The 25,271-nt window shown below is 35.9% G+C and overlaps 1 protein-coding gene across 2 annotated transcripts in view; it reads left to right on the forward strand.

Moving 5' to 3' along the window:
- The window catches only part of PARPBP (PARP1 binding protein), a 61,725-nt gene that overhangs the window by 4,802 nt on the left and 31,652 nt on the right, over positions 1–25,271 (forward strand). For both annotated transcript variants that reach the window (XM_069585166.1, XM_069585167.1), the window contains exons 3-6: positions 7,558–7,791; positions 11,123–11,230; positions 21,762–21,932; positions 23,241–23,395. In XM_069585166.1, coding sequence (XP_069441267.1) covers positions 7,558–7,791; positions 11,123–11,230; positions 21,762–21,932; positions 23,241–23,395 — 668 coding nt within the window. The remainder of the gene's footprint in view (positions 1–7,557; positions 7,792–11,122; positions 11,231–21,761; positions 21,933–23,240; positions 23,396–25,271) is intronic.

A 25,271-nucleotide genomic window follows, 5' to 3' on the forward strand; every position in this document is an offset into this window, starting at 1 on the left:
CATGTTAGCACATAAAGCCATTGAGAAAAAATAGTGACTAGAACCATCATTTTGAAATAGAAAGAATAATTTAACACCTAAAAATCAGGAATTTTAAATGGTGCTTAAGTACACCTTTAAAAGGATATCTTTTGAGGTATCTTTTTCCTAAACTGTCTATTCGTATCCTATGCTTATTTTGTTGTTGAATCGCTAAGTTGTGTCCATCTCTTTGGGACCCTGTGCCAGGCTTCCTTGCTTACTTTACCGTTGACTTATTTTTGCCTCTTTCTTACTCTTTGAAAGAGTTCTGCATGTATTTTAGATGCCCTCTTGTACACTTTGTCAGTATCTTTCAGTGTGCTCCATTTACCCATGTTCACTGGATATACTTCCCTTATACTTCAGTTCAGTTCAGTTGCTCAGTCATGTCCGACTCTTTGGGACCCATGGACTGCAGCACGCCGGGCCTCCCTGTCCATCACCAAATCCTGGAGTTTACTCAAACCCATGTCCATTGAGTCGGTGATGCCATCCAACCATTTCATCTTCTGTCGTCCCCTTTTCCTCCTGCCTTCAATCTTTCCCAGCATCAGGGTCTTTTGAAATGAGTCAATTCTTTGAATCAGGTGGCCAAAGTATTGCAGTTTTAGCTTCAACATCAGTCCGTCCAATGAATATTCAGGACTGATTTCCTTTAGGATAGACTGGTTGGATATCCTTACAATCCAAGGGACTCTTAAGAGTCTTCTCCAAAACCATAGTTCAAAAGCATAAATTCTTTGGTGCTCAGCTTTCTTTACAGTCCAACTCTCACATCCGTACATGACTACTGGAAAAACCATAGCCTTGACTAGACGGACCTTTGTTGGCAAAGTAATGTCTCTGCTTTTTGATATGCCATCTAGATTGGTCATAACTTTTCTTCCAAGGAGAAAGTGTCTTTTTATTTCATGGATGCAGTCGCCATCTGCAGTGATTTTGTAGTCCAAAAATATAAAGTCTGTCACTGTTTCCACTGTTTCCCTTTCTATTTGCCATGAAGTGATGGGCCCAGATGCCATGATCTTCGTTTTCTGAATGTTGAGCTTTAAGCCAACTTTTTCACTCTCCTCTTTCACTTTCATCAGGAGGCTCTTTAGTTCTTCACTTTCTGCCATAAGGGTGGTGCCATCTCTCTGTATATCTGAGGTTATTGATGTTTCTCCCAGCAATCTTGATTCCAGCTTGTGTTTCATCCAACCCAGCATTTCTCACGATGTACTCTTGTCATACCTCTCTACTGAGTCTTACTCTGATATGGTCAGATACTTGCTGAACATTTCTGTCCACATCAGTTTTTAAAAGTAGATTACATTGTTTGCTCCCTGAACTTCTCAACCTAACCTTCCATTGTTTACTCAGTCACTGAAGCTGGACACCCAAGGAATATCATAGGGTCTCTTTCCTTTGTTCCCCTTTGCAGTTGATTTCCAAATCTTACCAAATTTACTGTCTGAGTATTTAAAAAGGAATATGTCCTTCTTTAGTAATCTGGAGAAATGGTGCTAAGGTAAATAACAAGAGTATGAGGATATTGTAATATTGTAATGGAATGGGCTAGCTGAAGGTTAAACCTTGGTCACCATGCACTAGAAAATAAGAGAGAGAAAATGAAATTATTAAGAATCACTATTGTATAGTGATTGAGGAGGGGTGTTCTGGAATCAAACAGATCATATTCAAATTACCTCTTTTGCTGGTTTATGAATAATTTAAAAATATATCCACAAGCTAAGTGATATATACCCTGAAGAAAATTTAGTTCTCATTGTAAAAATTTTGACATATTAAAATATTCAATCCAAGTCATTTTTTCTTTAGGATTTGCCTGTGTAGAGTTCACTCAAGATCTCTTTCTCTTTGTTAATTTTCTACTTGTTAATTCTCTTAATTTACTGAAAATGCAGGCTCTGGGTGGGAAAGAAGAGGAAAGATGAAAGACAGCTGAACTTTTCGCAGTTCGTGTGTATATATGCACGTTTGCAGTGGAGATGGTGGGTTGTGGATGAGTTTTGCTTTACTCTTCATGGGCAGTTTCAGCTCAAGCATTCCATCTGTGCCTAGACTTTCTCACTTGGCAATGTGCAGCATACACCTGCCTGCAGCTGTGTTCACAAGTAGCGGGTAGTAAGGTGGACTTGGTTGTACATATCCTTCATCTATATTTTCCATCCTGTGCTTTGAGCTTTAGGTTTTTAATTCTCTGAAGTTTAAGAATAGAAGTCCCTAAAGTATAGTCTTTACAACTGAATTTGACGACAGTAAAGCCTTTGAATACCTGGTTGTTAGTCTGTTTATTGGTGTGTTTGCATTCTTAACCGCTTTGGTGGGGAGAAATAAAATAACCTTTGAGTTTCAGGGTTTTGGCATATTTTCTGAGGAGGAGAAATATTTTAGCTTAAATAATGTAACATATCTCTAGCAGTTTTATACCACTAAAGATTTAACCTATAATAGATTCACTGAGGAGTTTTGACTTCATTATATGGCAGATATATATAACTTCATTGTTGTTGTTTAGTCCCACAGTTGTGTCCAACTCTTTGCGACCCCATGGACGGTAGCCTGCCGGGCTTCTCTGTCCATGGGATTCTCCAGACAAGAATGCTGGAGTGGATTGCCTTTCCTTCTCAATAACTTCATTCAGTTCAGTTCAGTCACTCAGTCATGTCCGACTCTTTGTTACCCCATGAACCACAGCACGCCAGGCCTCCCTGTCCATCACCAACTCCCAGAGTTCACCTAAACCCATGTCCATCGAGTCGGTTATGTCATCCAGCCATCTCATCCTGTGTTGTCCCCTTCTCCTTCTACCCTCAATCTTTCCCAGCATCAGGATCTTTTCAAATGAGTTAGCTCTTTGTATCAGGTGGCCAAAGTATTGGAGTTTCAGCTTCAACATCAGTCCTTCCAATGAATACCCAGGACTGATCTCCTTTAGGATGAACTGGTTGGATCTCCTTGCAGTCCAAAGGACTCTCAAGAGTCTTCTCCAACACCACAGTTCAAAAGCATCAATTCACATCCATACATGACCACAGGAAAACCATAGCCTTGACTAGACGGATCTTTGTTGGCAAAGTAACGTCTCTGCTTTTGAATATGCTGTCTCAGTTGGTCATAACTTTCCTTCCAAGGAGTAAGCATCCTTTAATTTCATGGCTGCAGTCACCATCTGCAGTAATTTTGGAGCCCAGAACAATAGAGTCAGCCACTGTTTCAATGTTTCCCATCTATTAGCCATGAAGTGATGGGACCAGATGCCATGATCTTAGTTTTCTGAATGTTGAGCTTTAAGCCAAATTTTTCACTCTCTCTTTCACTTTCATCAAGAGGTTTTTTAGTTCCTCTTCACTTTCTGCCATAAGGGTGGTGTCATCTGCATATCTGAGGTTATTGATATTTCTCCCGGCAATCTTGATTCTAGCATGTGCTTCTTCCAGCCCAGCGTTTCTCATGATGTACTCCGCGTAGAAGTTAAATAAGCAGGGTGACAATATACAGCCTTGACGGACTCCTTTTCCTATTTGGAACCAGTCTGTTGTTCCATGTCCAGTTCTAACTGTTGCTTCCTGACCTGCATATAGGTTTTGCAAGAGGGAGGTCAGGTGCTCTGATATTCCCATCTCTTTCAGACCTTTCCACAGTTTATTGTGATCTTCATAGTCAAAGGCTTTGACATAGTCAATAAAGCAGAAATAGATGTTTTTCTGGAACTCTCTTGCTTTTTCCATGATCCAGCGGATATTGGCAGTTTGATCTCTGGTTCCTCTGCCTTTTCCAAATCCAGCTTGAACATCTGAAAGTTCATGGTTCACGTACTGCTGAAGCTTGGCTTGGAAAATTTTGAGCATTACTTTAGTAGCATGTGAGATGAGTGCAATTGTGTGGTAGTTTGAGCATTCTTTGGCATTGCCTTTCTTTGGGATTGGAATGAAAACTGACCTTTTCCAGTCCTGTGGCCATTGCTGAGTTTTCCAAATTTGCTGGCATAGTGAGTGCAGCACTTTTACAGCATCGTCTTCCAGGATTTGAAACAGCTCAACTGGAATTCCGTCACCTCCACTAGCTTTGTTCTTAGTGATGCTTTCTAAGACCCGCTTGACTTCACATTCTGGCTCTAGGATATCTGGCTCTAGGTGAGTGATCACACCATCGTAATTATCTGGGTTATGTAGATCTTTTTTGTACAGTTCTTCTGTGTATTCTTGCCACGTCTTAATATCTTTTGCTTCTGTTAGGTCCATGCCATTTCTGTCCTTTATCGAATCCATCTTTGCATGAAATGTTCCCTTGGTATCTCTGATTTTCATGAAGAGATCTCTAGTCTTTCCCATTCTGTTGTTTTCCTCTATTTCTTTGCACCGGTTATCAGATTTGAAAATGATCCAATAGTGACATAACAAATAAGAAACAGTTTTAAAAATTGTATTCTATTTATCTACCACCCTTCCCGCAACAAACTGTTATATTACATTGAATGAGAAAAGAGAAAGGAAACTGACAGTTTTGGTTGGTTACAGTTTATCAGGTGTTATTTAATATGTACAGTCTTACTTTATAACCAAGGAAGCTGACTCAGGGATTTCAGTATCTTATTCAAGGTCATACATCCAATTAATGCTCTTAAGTAAACTTACTATCTTTTCTCTTTCAATAACAAGAATTCCAGTTAGTGAAAAAATAAAATTTATTTAAAATTTTGAATAATTATACAAGTATACATTCGGTAAAATGTAAAAAGTACAAGTACTCTGATAAGTGTAACTCATTTTTTCTCATTTTATTCTTGTGAAATGCAATCCTTTTTATGTCCATCAGAGAACTAAAGGATTGAACGTTTTGAACTTCCTTCAGATATTTGCCAGCTGGCATGTTTTCTTAGCAAAACATTTTCTGATTTGACCGCAAACTCTCTCAATCAGTTGTTACTGGTTTGAATAATAGAATATGCTGTCATGATGGACACCTGATCATGAAAACTGATATTTGGAGTGCATTTTTATTTGGATTTAAAATGTTTTTACAATCCCAGTATAAACACTGTTAATGTAGTCAAAACCTTTTCTCACAAGATTAAGAACTTGTATAGTTTCCTTTAGTTATAGTCATTCGGATAGGACTTCCCACGTGGTGCAGTGGTAAAGATTCCGCCTGCCAATGCAGGAGACACAAGAGATGTGGGTTCAGTCCCTGCGTTGTGAAGATCCCCTGGAGTTGGAAATGGCAACCTTCTCCAGCATTCTTGCCTGGAAAATTCCATGGACAGAGGAGCCTGGCAGGCTACAGTCCATGGGGTTGCAAAGAGTCGGACATGACTGAGAACAGCACAGAGTCATTAGGATGAAATCTGTACATTTATATTAGGCAAAATCTTAAGTTATTTTTAACATAAAGGTTGTTATTCCAAAATGGTTTTTAGGAATTTTTGAGATATAACAGTGTAGTTTTGAAACTCTAAATAATTGAATTAGTTTAACTAACTAATTAATTAATTAAATTAGTTAAACTTACATACCATTTGGAAATTCTTTGGTGTGTAAGTAACCTTTGTGGTATTGGGAAGTAAAGTATACAATTTTGATGCAATGCTGAGAAATTACAAATCTGTCTTACATCTGGGTTATGGGTCCAGTGTTTGAGAGTTACTGATTTTTTTTTTTGATTGTGCATTGAACTAATTTCATGAATTCAAATTAATTTTAATAATTTTTATATAACGGATCCTTACTTTAAAGACAATAAAGATAATTTTCTTAGTTGCTGCCATATGGATAAATAAAAAGTTACTTACTTTAAGGCAGTTTGGGCATCTTGTCTTAAATTTGGATATTAGTTAGAAAATATGGCTACTTTTTATAAAAGATACAGAGATTTGAAAGAATCAGATATGTAGAAAATAACATTATTTGGCTTCCTTTTATTTCTTTCTATTAATCTTCATTGGCTTCAGATGGTGTTATAATTTAGTTCTAATGAATAGTGCTATGTAAATACCCACCCATTTTTAAATGCTATTAATGGAAAGATATTAGTGTTAGCAAAAATGCTAACATATTAAACTTAACTGTGGAAGAGGGCAGCAAAATATATTTCTCAAAACCACATACAGATACTTAAAAATATTTGTTACTCATCCTGCACTGGAAAGCAGTACTTAGATTTTTTTTTTTTAACTAAATAAGGTCTAGCATGTTTTGGAGGGCATCATTGTTAATATCTTGGATACTTAAGTGGAACAGAATACAATCAATTAAAAAAAAATCTTCAACATGACCACTGAGATAATTTATCATGAAGATATTGAATAAGAGGGAAAAATGAACAATTTTGCCTAGTTAGTAACATCTGACACTTATAGGAGAAACCTGAACTGTTGCTTTTTAGCATTTGTTTGTGATAGTTAAGTGTGATGATAAGCAGGGAAGGTTCAAAATTCTTCACTGACCCTAAATTTTAGCAGATATTTTAGCTTCCCTGGAAATAGTAATAAAACATAATTTTTTAAAATTTAAGTTTTATGATCATGTTTTAAGACTAACATTTGGGATAATGTAGTGTGTAGGATGACATACTGGATGGCATCACAGACTCGATGGACGTGAGTCTGAGTGAACTCCAGGAGATGGTGATGAACAGGGAGGCCTGGTGTGCTGCGATTCATGGGGTCGCAAAGAGTCGGACACGACTGAGCGACTGAACTGAACTGAGTATGTGGGAATCCAGTGTGGCATTGAATTTTTAAATAAGAGACTAAAAATACCTTAGCAAAAAGAACTAAAAGGAATTAATGTTTCCTTAATCAATGGCACTTAAGTACAACTCACTACTCACCCATCCTCTCCCATTTTTGGTAGAGTAAATATAGTAAAGTTCAGGAAATAAGATGACTATATATGTTAAGGGTTTCCTTTGTGGCTTTGATGTTAAAGAATCTGCCTGCAATGCAGGAGACCTGGGTTCGATCCCTTGGTGGGGAAGATCCCCTGGAGAAGGGAATGGCAACCCACTCCAGTATTCCTGCCTGGGAAACTCCATGAACAGAGGAACTTAATGGGCTACAGACCATGGAGTTTCAAAGGACTGGACATGATTAAGCGACTAACACTTTGACTTTCTTTCGTATTTGTTAACTTTATCAAGTGCAAACTTTTTATAGTTGATAGTATTTTTAAAAATCGTCAAAATCTTTTTCTTTTATATCAGGTATTAATATTATTCTTTAGTTCAACTTGGCTGTTCTTTTAAAATCCGGTGGAATTCAATGTAGAGTTTTCTATGACAAAACTCAATTTGTAACATTCAGAAAACAAAGATCATGGCTCACCGACTCAATAGACATGAGTTTGAGTAAACTCCGGGAGTTGGTGATGGACAGGGAGGCCTGGCATGCTGCAATTCATGGGGTTGCAAAGAGTTGGACATGACTGAGTGACTGAACTGAACTGAACTGATCTTAATTGTAAGTTAATGAGTAACTAGCATCCAACTTAATCATTTTATTTTGGGTAATTTTTAATTTTTATTCTCTTTCAGCATAGTGGAGAGTTTACAGTCTCTCTCAGTGATATCATATTGACCTGGAAATACTTTCTACATGAGAAATTAAACTTACCAGTTGAAAATATAAAAATGATTGACCATTATGAAGACATCAGGAAGATTTATGATGATTTCTTAAAGAATAGTAACATGTTAGATCTGATTGATGTTTATAAAAAATATAGTGATTTGACTTCTAATTGTGAAAATTATGCGAACATATCCCCGGTAAGCATTTTTTTAAATAATTCTGTCTTAGTTGAATTAAAATTTGGCTAGATTTATTTTTATTTTAAGTGATGGTATTAGCATTTATAGTAACTTGATGATGCTTTTGCTTTTTGGATCATGTTAAGAGTGGAAAATTTTGCTACCTGAAAGCTAGTCGTTACTTGAGAGAAATATTTTGGTGGTAAATTTTGTTGAACTTGTGTTATTAATATTTTGTTAAATTATAAGGACAGCTAATTATTAGATTAAAACATTGTTAGTAAATCAATACCAAATGTGTGATTTCTTTTTGAATAATGTCAAGGATTGCTTTTGTATTTTACTTTCTTGGTTTAGGGTGCATCTGTTCATTTGGCATATATAGTATAAATAATTGCTATGACTATGGATTAATAGTTTTTTACTAAGGTGGAGTATGATTTAATGAGAATGTTCAGTATGATACACTCTGTATGAGGTAATATTCTATTCCTTTTTTGCAGACATATTCATTGCTTTATTTTTTTTTATAGAGTATGAATTTTAAAGTTAATGGAGTATCATCCTTCATAGCTTGGTTGATATACTATTCTAGAATATATTTGAATATATCTAGTATGTTTTAACATATTGAAATATATTTCTTTATCTTAATATTTACCAAGTGCCACTAAAGTAGTAATTAAACAGTGGTAAAAAATAATAATAATTGTAGCCATAATTAGAAGAAAATGTTTCCTGGAATTTCTAAGATAATAAAATATTTTACAAATATTTCTTTTCAATAACTTGGCAGTAATGTTTTGGCTTCTTAGAATAGAAAACTCCACAATAACAGTTATTTAAGATAATGGAAGTTTGTTTCATTCCTTTGTAAAAGATGTCTAAAGGTGAGTAAGCATCTAGGATTTGTATGATTGGTTCATGGTTATCAGATACGTAGGGGTTTTCGGTCATTCTGCCCTCTCTCCCATCTTAGTTCTTCACTTCTACTCTCAAGATCACTTGTGGTTCAAGGTAGTTGTTGGAGCTCCAGATGTTGTATCAGCATTTCTTGCAGCAGGAAGTGGTAAGAGAGGACAGTCTCTTTTCCTTTCAAGTGGTGTACCTCTTTGGCTTCCATCTCACTAACCAAAGCTTAGTCACATGGCCACACCAAGATGCTAGCCAGGATGGAGAATATAGTTTTTATTCTGTGTAGTAACATGCCAGAAACAAAAAGAAAGCTCAGATACTAAGGAAGAAGGGGAGAATGGATACTGGCAGCTGGTTTGTTGTCCTTGCCTCATTGGGCCATCATGAAAATCCTTGCCCATTTGTAACTTCTCAAAATACATTCAGGTACATGCATATCCTGGCATACACACCCCCACCATAATAAGGATACTTGTGATTGAAGACAGTTTTTTTTAATAATTCCCCTCTAGTTATATTTTATGTGCTTACTTTTAGAGATGATTTTTAACTATTTTTCACAAAGCTAATTTAGAGAGACTAATGAAACACAAGTTTTTAAAAGCCAGTGAGAGTATTATCTGCCTGAGGTCTTTGTTTTCATTTTATCCTTTGCCTCTAAGTTCTCTAACAAGTTTCTTCATTTAAGTGAATTAACTAATAGTGTGCGATATATAAGGTTCTACATTTGAAGATGTTCTGCCTCCAGATATCAGTATGTCTCCTCTGCAGAACATCAGGAAAGAAGCGGGAACTGCTGAGATAGTAATATATGAAGTAGAACATTTTCTGCGTTTAAATCTTAGAAGACTAACAACTTGGTCGATACTTACATTACTCAAAGGAAACTTGGAGTGAGGAAAAAATGAGCAGGAAAATATCCTTAGATTGATTTTTTTAAAAATATGCTAAATATCTTAAAGTATCTTTAAAGATATGTATCAGAAAGTTTTAAAGATTTCTGAATTTAAAGATCCTGAAATTTCATGATCCTGATAAGCATTCTTTGTTTTTGATTTATTGTAGCCTAAATAAGGTAAGAATTATAAGGAGTTAAGATAAAGGTAATGCAGGGAAGTTCTGGGAACATAATTTGAATGATACCCCTCTCCCTTTTATTTCCTACTTTTATAATTCTGCTCCTGAGGGATATGGATGCAGGGCCCCATGGGCATATAGGAGCATAAAGTGAAGTTGCTCAGTTGTGTCTGACTCTGTGGCCCCATGGACTATAGCCTACCAGGCTTTTCTGACCATGGGATTTTCCAGGCAGGAGTACTGGAGTGGGTTGCCATTTCCTTCTCCATGGGATCTTTCTGACCCAGGGGTTGATCCCTGGTCTTCTGCACTGCAGGCAGACGCTTTACCCTCTGAGCTATAAGGGAAGCCCCATCTAGGAGCATAGAAGTCTTTCTTCTAACTCAACTCTAGGGAGAACTGGTACAGTGATTGCTTTCATAAACTGAACAATTATCTGGAGGACAAAATCCTCCAGGAGACCTAGGCTGAGGAGCAAATATGGTGAATCTTGAGAAGAGCTTGGTGGTGGTAGTGGTGGTTTAGGCACTAAGTCATGTCCAACTTTTATGATGCCATGGACTGTAGCCCTCCAGGCTTCTCTGTCCATGGGATTTCCCAGGTAAGAATGCTGGAGTGGGTTGCCATTTCCTTTTCCAGGGGATCTTCCCAACCCAGGAATTGAACCCCAGTCTCTTGCATTGCAGGCAAACTCCTTCACTGCAGGCAGACTCCTGCGCTGCAGGCCAATTCTTTACCAGCTGAGCTACGAGAAAAGTCCTGAGAAGAGCTTAGCAGTCCTTAGAGATCTCGGGAACGTCAATACATGCCTTCTATGAGTGTGCCAGGGTTCCCTGACTCTCAGGAAGCCATTAAGTAGCCCAACAGATGGTTTTACTGTTGGTGAGGCTTGAGAGACCACAAGAAGACTTTCTCAGCCTAAGCAGGTGACTGGCAGCCTGTTTATTTCTCTACAGTCAGCTGAGCCTCAAAGAACTAGTGAAAAAAAGGTCTTTGGGATTCAGTTGACTGTTTAGGTATATTAAATGATGACAGTACTATGAATAATGGAAGTTGAAACGATCTCTACTCCTTATGGGGGCTTCCCAGGTGATGCTAGTGATAAAGAACCTGCCTGCCAATGCAGGAGATGCAGATTCAATCCCTGGGTCAGGAAGATCCCTGGAGGAGGGCATGGCAACCTACTCCAGTATTCTTGCCAGGAGAATCCCATGGACAGAGGAGCCTGGCAGGCTACAGTCCATGGGGTTGCACAGAGTCAAACACAACTGAAGTGACTTAGCACACATGTACTACTCCTTATGGAGCAGCAGTGGAATTCTCAGCTGATTGTAGTAATATTGTGTAATTCTTACAGAGTCGCCTATTGGATTTTCTGTCTGGCAGAGAGTATGCAGTAGATGATGAGACTGATTTTTCTGAACCAGCATCACCAATGAGTAAACACAACCAGGAAAATGAAAAGGTATGGGTAAACTGAGTAAATTAAAGCTGGATATGATCCTCTTCAAATCGCTATGAATTTGATTGTATATTACAGTTTTTTTTTGTTACTTTTTACAAGTTTTTAATTTGTTGAGTAAAAATATATTTGCAAAGAGCAGTACATTAGAGACTGGCAAGAGCATGATATCAGTAATAATCAGTTTATTGTTTTGTACATGGTAACAGGCACTGTGCAAAATAGGTATCTCTCTAAGTATCTAAAGATACTTAGAAAAGTAGCTAAAGATACGGGTGGCCAGAGTTCTTTGAATTTTTGTATTTGGTATACTTCCCAGTTAGCCTTTTAAATGGTTGATTCTTAGGAGGATATGTACAATTGAAAAATCTATTCTCTACTCTTGGCAGCAGAATAAATGATGTATCATGAGTTCTGATAACAGGATTTGTTGTGCAAACAAACCATAGAAAAGTAATACAGGCTTGGTCTACTGTAATTTGCCTTCAGTTGAACAGTTTGCTGGATTCCTAATAACAGTAGTAATCCCTCAACTTTTTTTTTTTTTAACTGCTCCTCAAAGCTTGTGGAATCTTAGTTCTCAGACTAGGGATTGAACCCTGGCCCTCAGCAGTGAAAGTACAGAGTCTTAACCACTGGACTACCAGGATATTTTCCAGATTGCAGTTTCAAAAATATATTTTATCACTATGGGATTCCCTGGTAGCTCAGATAGTAAAAAATTTTACTGTAATATGGAAGACCTGGGTTTGATCCCTGGTTTTGGAAGTTACTCTGAAGAAGGGAATGGAACCCCACTCCAGTATTCTTGCCTGGAGAATCCCATGGACAGAGGAGCCTGGTGGGCAACAGTCCATGTGGTCGCTAAGAGTTGGACATGTCTGAGTGACTAAGCCTCAGGTAAATACCTGTATGCCTACTTTTTAAACTGAATAATGTACTTTATGGTCTTCCCAGGTGGCTCAGTGGTAATGAATCCGCCTGCCAAGCAGGAGATGTGAGTTTGATCCCTGGGTGGGGAGTATCCCTGGAGGAGGAAATGGCAACCCACTCCAGTATTCTTGCCTGGGAAATCCCATGGACAGAGGAGCCTGGTGGGCTACAGTCCATGTGGTTGCAAAAGAGTTGAACACAGCATGGTGACTAAACAGTAGCAACAATGTGGTGTATATCTGCATCTAATATTTTTTCTGTCCTATTTGAAAGTTAAATTGCTGACATCATGACGATTAAGCCCTAAAATTTTTCAGCATATTATTTCCTGAAAATGAGGGCAGAACTACAATACCATTATCATATACAAGAAAACTGAAGTAGTCCCTAATATCATCCATTTACTAAATTTCCAGTTCAAATTTCTCCGTTTGTCCCCATAATGAGTTTTATGTCTCCGTAGATTCTTAGCATTCCATTCTTTTTTTTTCCCTTGTTAATTTTTCTGTTGAGTTCCTCCTGGTATTATTTAACTTGTTCCTCTATTTCCAATAAACTGGAAACACCTAACTGCTTGCTTAGGTTGAGGTTTAACATTTCCTGATAAATACTTCATAACCAATGCTGAGTATTTCATTTGGTATCATACCAGTAGACTTCCCTGATAGTTCAAAAGGTAAATAATTCACCTGCCAATGCAGCAGACCTGGGTTTGATCCCTGGTTTGGGACGATCCCCTGGAGAAGGGAATGGCAACCCACTCCAGTATTCTTGCCTGGAGAATTCCATGGACAGAGGAGCCTGGTGCACTCCAGTCCACGGGGTCTCAAAGAGTCTGACACAACTAAGCAACCAATACACAAGAGACACAAACTCAAGTTGTCCTGAATTTGTGAGTTCTTCCCAATATAAAGATGTAGTTTTTCTTTTGCTGTCAAAAAAGGTCTAGTGATAGTCTGACACTATAAATATCCTGTTTCCCAGTAACCTTTCACCAAATGGTTTTGAGCATGCATTGATAATCCTGGTATGAATCAGTTATTTTTTTAGAACTTGCAGAATGGTTAGTTTCCAAGTCTGTCATGTCTTTGCACTAATTTTCTGTCATTTCTCAGTGAAGAAGAGCTTTATCTCATTAACTGGGATGAAGTACAGTTCCCTAAAAATGGCAGGATCACTATTCCCTTTAATTACCAGTTTAGGAGTTAGCGTAATAGTTACTTATAGGAAGCAAATTAGATTTTTTTTTCTGTTTTCTTTCTCTTTTTATGTGTGTTTATATTACTATGTACTTACAAATTTTTATTTATTCAGAATTTTAAAATCAATTAGTCATTAATCTTTGGTGCTAAAATGTAGGGGTCCACTTCAATTTGGGTCCTCTTAGACTTTTGAGTACTTCCTTCTTTTCTGGTACAAGAAAATATCCAAGCCTACCTTTGACTGTTTCCTGCTTAGGCATAGGTTCTTTCAGTGATTCTAACTGTTTTCTCTTGCTTGCTTGTTTTTTCCTCCTACCTTGACAAAATGCTTACCAAGTTGCCTCATCTTTTCTTGTGATACTTAAGAAGTACTTTCATACCTCAAGAGGGTAGATCACTTATAGGTCTTTTTGATCTATCTTAAAGACTACAGGGAGGAAGCAATAATTGTTATTGTGCCTTTTATTTAGAAGGAGTGAACTAATTTATACATGTAAAATGACCTAAATGACCAGCAATGAGGTCCAGCCTATTCCAATGGAATATCCTAATAAGGAGCCTCTTAAAAAATTATATCTTCTGTGGAAAATGGGTAGATTATAAGAATGTACAGCTTTTATCCCAGTTTATTTCTCTATTTACTAGATGAATTTATGGAAGGGATATAATAGGTCTTTGTTAGAAGAAACAAAAAGAAATTATAAAAATGATTAAGAGAGCCCAAATAATGGGGTTTATGCCAGCTGCATATAAGGATCCAGCATAACTCAAAGATCCTAATATTTGTAGCTTCAAATACTGGGTGTGAATTATATAAAGTTATCACCACTAAACTTATTTTACAATAAAAAATTATCTTAAAGGGATAACCATGAAAAAGGATTTTATTAACAGCCCACAGGATAACTGGAATGAACTTTTTATGTACTTGGTACATAGAAACTGAAGGCCTTCATTGTAAGCCTTTAGTTTTTTATTTAAAACAATGGGAACCCTCTTACACTGTTGGTGGGAATGCAAACTAGTACAGCTACTATGGAGAACAGTGTGGAGATTTCTTAAAAAACTGGAAATAGAACTGCCATACAACCCAGCAATCCCACTGCTGGGTATACACACCGAGGAAACCAGAATTGAAAGAGACAGGTGTACCCCAATGTTCATCACAGCACTGTTTACAATAGCCAGGACGTGGAACAACCTAGATGTCCATTGGCAGATGAATGGCTAAGAAAGCTGTGGTACATATACACAATGGAGTATTACTCAGCTATTAAAAAGAATGCATTTGAATCAGTTCTAATGAGGTGGATGAAACTCGAGCCTATTATACAAAGTGAAGTAAGTCAAAGAAAAACACCAATACAGTATATTAACGCATATATGGAATTTAGAAAGATGGTAACGATGACCCTATATGCGAGACAGCAAAGTAGACACAGATGTAAGGAATAGACTTTTGGGCTCTGTGGGAGAAGGCGAAGAGATTAGCATTGAGAGAATAGCATTGAAACATGTATATTACCATATGTGAAATAGATCGCCAGTCCAGGTTCGATGCATGAGACAGGGCGCTCAGGGCTGGTGCACTGGCATGACCCAGAGGGATGGGATGGGGAGAGGGTGGGAGAGAGGTTCAGGATGGGGAACACATGTACACCCATGGCTGATTCATGTCAATTTATGGCAAAAACCACTACAATATTGTAAAGTAATTAGCCTCCAGTTAAAATAAATTTTAAAAAACAACAATGGTAGTTTCTTAGTTTCAATCTTTTACTTTTTATCTTTTGCCTTCTTGGATTATATTTTCTGAGAGATTTTTATCCACCAGTTAGCTGATGGATTTGATTTTATGAGGACTATTAAAGTAACAGCCATCCTCTCAACCATTTTTCTGTTACTTGCAGAACTCTAATTTTTCTTTTGCAGAGTATTTTTGGAAGGCAATATATTTCTATTAAAATTCCAAAATAAGTTTTTGGGCTGTAGTCTTGCGAAGATATATTTTGATCACCAAGTGTGCCTACTAATGCCATACCAGTTCCTCAAGTAGATGAATGGAATGAGTTGGAGAAACAATGTTTTTGTTGCCTTATTTTATTTTACTTCATTTTGTTTTTCCCTGAAGTATTAAACTATTGCTTTAGAAATTCTGAAGTAATGAAGGGAAAAATAGAATAAAGGCCACACACACAAAAAATCAGCTAAATAAAAAATTCTATGAGTATATTAGTTCTGGTCTAATTTTTTTGTTCATTAAATGTAAGAATTTATGTATTGACAAAGAAATAAAAAAATACTTGTATAAATTTTAATCTCAAGTTAGAAAAACTGACTTTCTTCAAATTAAGATTGAGTATATATGCATTTCAATAATAGTTAAGGGATAGGAAAAGAAACTTGAAGTTCTCAGAAAGTTTAAATAAAATTGTTCAACTCCTAAACAAACATTGCAAGTATTTTGTGGTATGGATAGAATCAGCTTATTAAACAAATAAATGGAACAGTATCTTTATTTTTGGTATCTTGGTAAAAGCTTCAATCTTGTGGATTTTTTCAATTTAGGCCCTTGCTTCTGGGTATCATAACTGTATTTATGTGGAATGCTTTTCCAGAGAGCCACTTTAAAACCTACTTGCAAATACAAGAGCAGGGAAACCATAACTGCCATGTTATCTGACCATAATGATAGGGGTAGATTTCCAATTGTAGCCATGAGTTAAAAGAAACACTCTGTGAGGACTCCAAGATGTTTTTGCCTGATGTTTTCCTAACATCACAAAAGGACAGAATTTTCTAACCCTAAAGAAAATCTCCTATAGCTGGAGACGTGGGAGTTTAAGCCCTGATTTTATACCCAGTGAGGATCACAATTATACATATTGGTAAACTCTCATTGTTTTTGGACAGGAGAAGCACAGTGAAATAGAGATTGCATGAAATTAAATGTAGAAAGAGTAAAAAAGTTTCTGACTACAACGTCTCTTTTCTCTGCTTTGGTTTTTGGGAATTTGTGTCACCCTTTCTGTGTGTTTTAGACTGTGCACTGTGAGGTTAAAATGGAAACTTTTGCGTTATAGATTCACATGATGTATTATGATTTACTGTGAAAGTAGAGATGAAAGACTTTTGAAATAAAGCAGAGAACTATGTTATACCTTTTATTACAATAAAATTTTAGATCTTAATGACAATTTTAGTTCAGTTGTACCTCAGTACTTTTCTTTGTAAGCCAATGTAATAAAAAATATGTAATCACTAATTTGATCCCAGATAAGGGCTTCCCAGGTGATGGTAGTGGTAAAGAACCCACCTGCCAATGCAGGAGACATAAGAGACATGGGTTTGATCCCTGGGTCCGGAAGATCCCTTGGAAGAGTGCATTGCAAACCATTCCAGTATTCTTGCCTGGAGAATCCCATAGACAGAGAAGCCTGGTGAGCTATGGTGCATTGGGTCACAAAGAGTCAGACACAACTGAAGTGACTTAGCACACAAGTTTTTGTTAATAATTTCAATTTTGAAATAATCTAAAAGGGCCAGCTACATGTATTAGTTTTTCCTTCATTTACCATTGAATAAAAGCAGATTGAGAACCTATTAATAAAAATGGATTAATTACCTGCTATAATGCCAGTCATTCTTTTAAGCCCTGAGGATACATCATTTGCTCTCACAGAACCCATAAAGTAGTAGAAAGACTTAAGAAAACAAAGTATTAGAAAGTATTGATACTTATGTAGAGAATTATAATTGACTGATATGCAGAGTTATAACAGGTGATAAGAAGGAAAATATGTGAATTGCTACTTTATACTGGAAAATCAGAGATCCTCTCTGCAAAGGTAACGTTTAGTATCTTTAATACTTAAGAAAAATAATTTCATAGAGTTAAGATTCAAACTTTGTTTTAATCAGGTTTGCTTAAATTATATTTTGAGTCCATATTTAAGGTAACCTTTTCCTGTCCATTGAGATTTTTTTAATTGACCTTGACTGCCTCCCATGTTTCAAGAATTTTTTTTTTTTTTAACGTGAAATTTAAGTAATCCTAAAGCATGTTATCTTTAAAATTGCTTTTAAGATATATATGAACTTGAAGCTTCCTTAATAGTTGTCTAAGAAACTTTCTATTGATTTGTAAGTTTTAATTTCTACCTTTTAACTCTTTTATGCTTTTTAATTTTAATGAGATTAGACAGAATATGAAGAAATCTTAATTTTAATAAGGAAAATATTTTCTTAGAGTTTACAGATGATAAATTATTGTGTCTTTAGCTAAGTTATCAGTCACTGCATAGTTTATGAATTTTATAAGTTTTGAACATAAGTTGAGGTTAGCCTTTCTGAATCTATTTTCTTAAGATAATAGCCAAGGGGAAGATTTCAAGTGAAGATTCTAAGAGAAACATCTAAGAATTTAAAAAAAGAAAGTAAAAACAGGATTCTAGAGCAGGGTGAAAGTAGTTGAAAGGGTGAGAATAAGAAGAGAGTGCATACAGGTAATTTAATTTTGATGAAATCCAATTTATCAATTTTTTTTCATATTATGGATTGTACCTTTGGTCTCATATGTAATAACTTCCTAATTCAAATTCATGAAGATATTCTCCTGTTTTCTTCTGGTACATTTAGGTCTGTGGTCTATTTTGAGTTAATTTTTATAAAAGATGTGAGGTATAGGTGAAGTTCATTTGTTTTATATGTAGATGACCAATTGCCCCCACTCTCTGAGATAAATGAAACAGAATAGTCCAGAAAGACACCCAACTCAGAGAGTGTAAATACTGTGCTATCTTTTTTTTTTTTAACAATTTTTATTTACTTATTAAAAAGAAATATTTATAATCTCAAGGTTGAGAAGGCTTCTTAAGACCCAGAAAACAAAAAAGATTAGGGAAAAGATTAATGAATTTAATCATTATAAAGCGTAAAATTTCTTGACCTGTTCTGTTAACAGTAGTAAAAAGTAAGCAACAGACTGAGAGGAGATCTTTGCTGGGGTATAAAAAGAACTACTGTTAATAATAAGAAAGCAAACAAATTACACAATAGAAAGTTATGCAAAAGAATGAGCAGTCAATTAATACAAAAAAAAAAAGATGGCCACCACAATTTTAAAAAGATGCCTAGTCTTTCAGGTAATCAGAGGAAATCATTAAAAATTTTAGTTTTATAACACTAAGCATTGTCCAGGGTATAGGAAAATGGGAACTCTCCTACACTATTGGTGAGGGTATAAGTAGGTACAAGTGAACGACACTTGGCAGTATGTATTAAAATAATAAAGTAGTACAGTAAAAACACAACATGTATACTGGGAGATCAATATCAGAATATACAGGCAGCAATGTTTATAATAAAAATTTGGAGGAATCTAAATGATCCTCGTTAGGGGAATGACTAAATTGTAATGTTTTTATATTAGAAGGCTTATATTAGTGTTTATATGAAGACAGGTTAAGTCCATCTTTATAGGCCTGAAAACTTCCTGATATTCATTATGTAATATTTTTTCCTTTTTTTCACAGTAGGTGGAATTAAATTGTAACATATTAGCAATTTGCAAGAAAATTTGTGTATTTTCCAGGAATATATATACTCCTGTGAGAAGTCTTTTCATTAAAACATATTTTCTACTCTATTTAAAGTATCTGTTAAAAAATAAGAGGGGGAGCACCCCTTAGTGCCTCAAAGGAAATAGGAAAATTAAGACTGAGTATCTCTTGGGTTCCAAAGTTTCTGCCATGGGAAGGAAATCAATACTATGCCATCTTGACTACTGTAATTATGAAGTAATTTTTAAGATCACGTCTCAGCATATTTAATATGTTGTTTCTGTTTCTTCTCGCTTACTTTTTTTGATGATCTGTTCACCTTATCTTGCATACTTAATGTGTCATTTTGCTCTGGCTGCTCTTAAGATTTTTCATCTTTGGATGTCAGAGTTCAATTGTAAGTTACAGGAGTGAGTTTCTTTGTGTTTTCCTACTTGAGTAGCTTCTTAGGTCAATAAATTAATGTTTTCCACCAAATCGGGGTTGCTTTTGTCTATAATTTCAGCAAATATATTTTCTCTTTAACTCCTCCACAGAGATTTCAGTTATAGATATGTTGGTTTTTTCTTCTTTTTTTTTTTCCTTCTCTTTTGTTTTTCAGATTTGGTAATTTCTATTGATACATCTGTATGTTTGCATAGTTTCTTTTACTTTCTCCAAATTGCTGTTGAGCACACCTAGCAAATATTGTGTATCAGTTACTGTACTTTTTGTCTGTAGAATTTTCTTCCATTAGAGTGTCCACTTTTCTGTTGTCATTTCCTCTAAGTCACCAATAACATACTTTCCTTTAATTCACTGAACACATTTTATTTTAGTTCTTTGACTCCAGCAGTTTCTTTGATCTCTGTCAGCTAAATTCTAATAACTCTAATAACTCTAAGGTCCACTTGGTGACATTTTCTATTGACTGCTTTTTATCTTGAAAAGAAGTCACACTTTCCTTTTTCTTGGACTGTCTAGTAATTTTTGGATGAAACCAAGACATTTCAGGTAATATTTTATAGCAACTCTAGTTTTTTCTTGTGTTCAGAACATTGGTTTTTTGTTCTGGTATGCAGGTGACTTGCCTGGATTCCAACTTTATATTTTGTCTCCTTGGTGGCGTGCAGCTTTTTGGATATCTCTCTTATGATTTCCCTTTACTGTTTTTTTTTTTTTTTAAGCTTGGCTTTTGTAGCCCTTCCCTCTGCCTGCCAAATTTGGCAGGTAGCCAAGTATTTGGGGACGATATGGAGCTTATTCTTTCCATGGATTCCTTTTTCCTAGGGATTTTCCTGAATTTTCCAGTTGTTCTGACAGGTGTTGGCTTTGTATATTGAATATTTCAAGCCTGTCCAGCTTCAGCTTTCTGTCACTTAAGCTATCCACAGTTGTGGAGTGCACTTGGTTTAAGAAACCTTCAGACCCATAGCTCCAGTTCTTTATAACTCAATCTTTCTAGTATATATTTCTTTCTGATTGCTGTCTGTGTTTTAGATGGAGCCTTTGAAATCTTCCCTATGCTTGCATAATTTCGCTGTCAGCTAGGGATTTTGGCTATTTATGATCTCAGTTGTTTCCAGAATTTCCTCTTTTAAATTTCTAGCTGTTTTCCCAGCTCTGAATTCTAATCTCTGGCACCTTCAGTCACGTCTATTTTCCACAGCCATAGTCATGAAACTTGGGCCAGTAAACCTCAAACTTAATTCATACCCTTCTTATTGGAATTCTTTTAAAACTAAATGTTTCTCCAGCTTCTATTTTTTGGATACTTCCCAGTATCTTTTAGTAGTATTTAAATTTTTTAATTTACTATTTAATGTTTGTTATTTAAAGGGTTCACATGATCAGTCACTGTTACTGGAAATCACAATTCCCTAGTATTGAATAACCACAAACTTGAAATTCTTACCCTTTTTGTTGCAGTTCTTCTAAAATTAAGTTCTTCTCCAGCTTGTATCTGCTCCTGGATGCCATCCAGTGTCTTTACATAGTTAAGTTTTAAAAAATTTACCTAATATTTTGTAGTTGTTACCTGTGGGAATTAATATTATTAATTCTGTAGTAGTAGAAGTTGCAAGGCCTTGAAAAGCTATAGTTAACTAATTTGAAGAAAAAGATCATTGAATGCCCCAGTTTATCATTTGACTGTGAAGGATTATTCATATATGAAAGAACTGATGTCAGGTTATTCATATATGAAAGGTTATATATATCAGGTTATGCATATATGAAAGAACCTGATATCAGGTTCTCCCAAATATTATTTTTATCTTGTGCTTCAACAGTCTCTAGTTCTGTGTTTTAGGGTAGTTAATGTCAGCAACAACTACTTGATATTATTTGCTAACATTTGGTTGAATCTCTTTTAATACTCAGTTGGTTTCTTGGTATTAAGTCAGTATCTTGTAATACTTAAGAAATTTAGCAATTTAACTTCAGCCCTTATATCTTGCCCTGTAAAGAGACATGGGTATAGTACCAAATAGTGCCCATAGGCCCATCCCTTATGCTTCAGGGGAGTTCATTATTGGCTATTATTTAGTGGCAAATATATGTAGGGGAATGAGATCAGGTCTCATCAGAAACGCAGCTGTACCTTTTATATAATTTCTTAGAAGACATTTTCCAGCAATTATGATAGTTGTTATTTACAGATTTTCATTGATGGCAGGTTAGTTTCATGAGCAAGGATATGTTCTTTGTTCAAACCAAATTTTTCGTTTATACGGCAATTCTCATTTCCCAAAGAGCTGAGTGAGCATTTGTCATTGAATGATCATAAGTATTTTACTGTATATTTAAAAGATTTGTGAATTTAGAAATATTCAATAAAGGAAATATTTTATTGTACAGGTACGGTTACTAGCAAAGAAAATTATCTACTCATATTTAAACCTGCTAGTGAATTCGAAGAATGACTTGGCTCTGGCTCATATTCTCAATATTCCTGATAGAGGACTTGGAAGAGAAGCCTTCACTGATTTGAAACATGCTGCTCGAGAGAAACAGATGTCTATCTTTTTGGTATGGACATGTTACATTTTCAAGATTTTCTAGAGATTCTGAACTGTGGATCCATGTACCTTAATGTAGAATTCTTGTAGCTATGATAGTACAACTTTTAAATTGTGAATATGTGTTCTACCTCATGTATTTGAAAGTCTTCGGTATTTTTTTTCTTACTATATCCTTCAAAGTTAATAAGGGAATATTTTCTAAAGCAGTGTTTGCCTACATGTGTTCTGTAGAATGCTAGTGCAGTTAAATTTTCCTGAAATAAATAATTTCAAGATGCAGAAGTTCCTATTCAGGGCTCCTTGAATAAATATTTCCAAGGGCAAAAAGTTGGAAATCATGTATACCCTTTTTGGATATACAGAATTCATGAGTTTATATCAAAAGCTCTGAGAAGTCCTGCCATAAGGAACTCTGCTTAAGTTAACTTTGCTATTTAATTTGTTGTTTCCTAAATAATTTAACTATGGAACTTTTTTCAGATTGTTTAAATTTCAGAGATTTTTCTTTTTCTTTCTTTGGATATACTTTGGAAAATGCAGCTTTAGAACATTCTGTTTTTGATGGAGATGGTCTAATGTATAACCATCAAGCGTGTATTTTTTATCATGGTAAAAGCAAGGCCTTTTGAACTACACGTGGTCAAATAATCCTAAAATGTGAAAGCTAGATGGGGCTTAGTAATTATCTCATCTAAATCTTTATTTTACAAATAAAGAAGCTAAGATTTAGAAGAGTTGAATTAATTGTCCAACCTTGAAGAACTCAACACAGTTAGCACTGAAAATTCCCTTTGTTCCATATAACAATTCCAGTAGCCAGTAGTTAATCTATTGAAGAATATATTTATTCTTTATAGAATATCACTGTCTAATTCTTTATAGACAGGGATATACTTTCTTTTATTTTTTTGCTGCTGCTACACTGTAAAGCTCCCAGACCAGGGACTGAACCTGTCCCTTCTATAGTACAAGTGTGGAGTCCTACCACTGGACCACCAGGGAATTCTCAACAGTGATTTACTCTTGGGAACATATTCTTATGCCCTTAATTTGTCCCTAACTCAACTCTTCAGTCTCAGTTTCCATCTGTATGTTGCCATCACTCTGGCTGGCACACCTTCTGCAGGACACCTGTTTGTTTGTTTGTTTGTTTGTTTGTTTGTTTTGCTTCTGAATGAAAATGTAGCATGAATCATAAAAAAATGCATCACCTTACCTATATACATAGAAATATGTAAATGTGCTTAATTCATAAAATAAGATGTAGTTTTAACTTACTAAGTCATTAAACATAACCATCTGTTTTAATTCATAGGTGGCCACATCGTTTATTAGAACAATAGAGCTTGGAGGGAAAGGATATGCACCATCACCATCTGATCCTTTAAGGGCACATATAAAAGGATTGTCTAATTTTATTAATTTCATTGACAAATTAGATGAAATTCTTGGAGAAATATCAAATCCAAGGTATGACAAATATGTGTTATTAGTCTGTCTTTAAAATTCACAGAATCAAGCGGATAGAAAAATAGGAGCTATTGAGATGATCAAACATCAAACCAAACTAGGAATGAGAAACAAAATATCCAGATAAGGAGGGGGGCAGAATTTAGGAAGGAGAGATAATTTGGGAGTTTTGGATTAGCAGATACAAACTATTGAATACTATATATGAAACAGGTAAACTACAAGGTCCTCTTGTTTAGTACAGGGAACTATATATCCTGTGACAAACTGTATTGGAAAAGAATATGAAAAAGAATATGTATATTATAACTGAATCCCTTTACTGTACACCAGAAATGAATACATTATAAATCAACTGTACTTCAATTTTAAAAATCTAGATTAATAAATTATAATCACATGACTATTCCACCTAAATTCTAGATAAATACTCAATTTAGAGAGGAAAAAACTGAATTTAGTCACATCGTTGTTAAGTAGCACAGTTGGGACCTGAATTCAGTTCTAACCCTGGAACCCATTCTCTTAATCACTGTTTCTTATTCTGTGAAACTTCTTTCCATTTTAAGATTCCAGGAAGAATTATTCTCAGGATTTTGTTCTGAATTGTTTCCTTCTATCATCTTATGCTTGTGCTCAGTCGCTCAGTTGTGTCGGACTCTTTGTGACCCTATGGACTATAGCCAGGCTCCTCGGTCCATGGGGTTTTCCCAGAAGGAGTACTGGAGTGGGTTGCCATTTCCTCCTCCAAGGAGTCTTCCCGACCCACGGATCAAACCCACGTCTCCCGTGTCTCCTGCATTGGTGGATTCTTTGCTGCTGAGCCACCAGGGAAATCCCTATTTTCTTATATGGATATCTATTACAGTGAAGTGAATTTGGAAGAGGATTTGAATATGACTTATAGTCAATATCAGTGACATCTTCTGCACTTCCAAATAATATATTGACTGGTCATTTCTTCACAGCAGATAATTAATTTTAAAGAATATTTTATTTTTAGTAAAACAAAATAGGTATATTTTTGTTAAAATCAAATGGTACTACAGACTTACAGTAATAAAGTCCTCAGAGGAATCAACTTTTAATATTTTTTGTGTTTGTTTCTATATTCACCTCACTTAAATGGAATTTATATACAGCTGTTTTTTTATTGGAATGTAATTGCTGTACATCATTTTGTTAGTTTCTGCTATACAGTACAGTGAATCAGCTATATGTATACATATATCTTCTCCCTCTTTGACCTCCTTCCCACCCTCATCTCAACCATCTAGGTCATCACAGACTACCGAACTGAGCTTCCTGTATTCTATAGTGGGTTCCTGCTGCTGCTGCTGCTAAGTTGCTTCAGTCGTGTCCGACTCTGTGCGGCCCCATAGACGGCAGCTCACCAGGCTCCCCTGTCCCTGGGATTCTCCAGGCAAGAACACTGGAGTGGGTTGCCATTTCCTGCTCCAATGCATGAAAGTGAAAAGTAAAAGGGAAGTCGTTCAGTCGTGTCTGACTTTTAGCGACCCCATGGACTGCAGCCTACCAGGCTCCTCCGTCCATGGGATTTTCCAGGCAAGAGTACTGGACTGGGGTGCCATTGCCTTCTCTGTAGTAGGTTCCTGCTGCTGCTGCTGCTGCTGCTAAGTCGCTTCAGTTGTGTCCGACTCTGTGCGACCCCATAGATGGCAGCCCACTACTAGCTACTTATTTTACATGTGGTAGTGTGTGTATGTCAATCCTAATCTCCCAATTCATCCCATTCTTCCCATCCCCCATGCATCCACATGTCTTTTCTCTACATGTGCATCTCTATCCCTGCCCTGGAAATAGGTTCATATGTACCATTTTTCTGGATTCCAAATATGTGTTCAGTTCAGTTCAG

The sequence above is a fragment of the Ovis canadensis genome, chromosome 3 (assembly GCF_042477335.2).
Source record: "Ovis canadensis isolate MfBH-ARS-UI-01 breed Bighorn chromosome 3, ARS-UI_OviCan_v2, whole genome shotgun sequence".
In the NCBI taxonomy this organism is placed as follows: domain Eukaryota; kingdom Metazoa; phylum Chordata; class Mammalia; order Artiodactyla; family Bovidae; genus Ovis; species Ovis canadensis.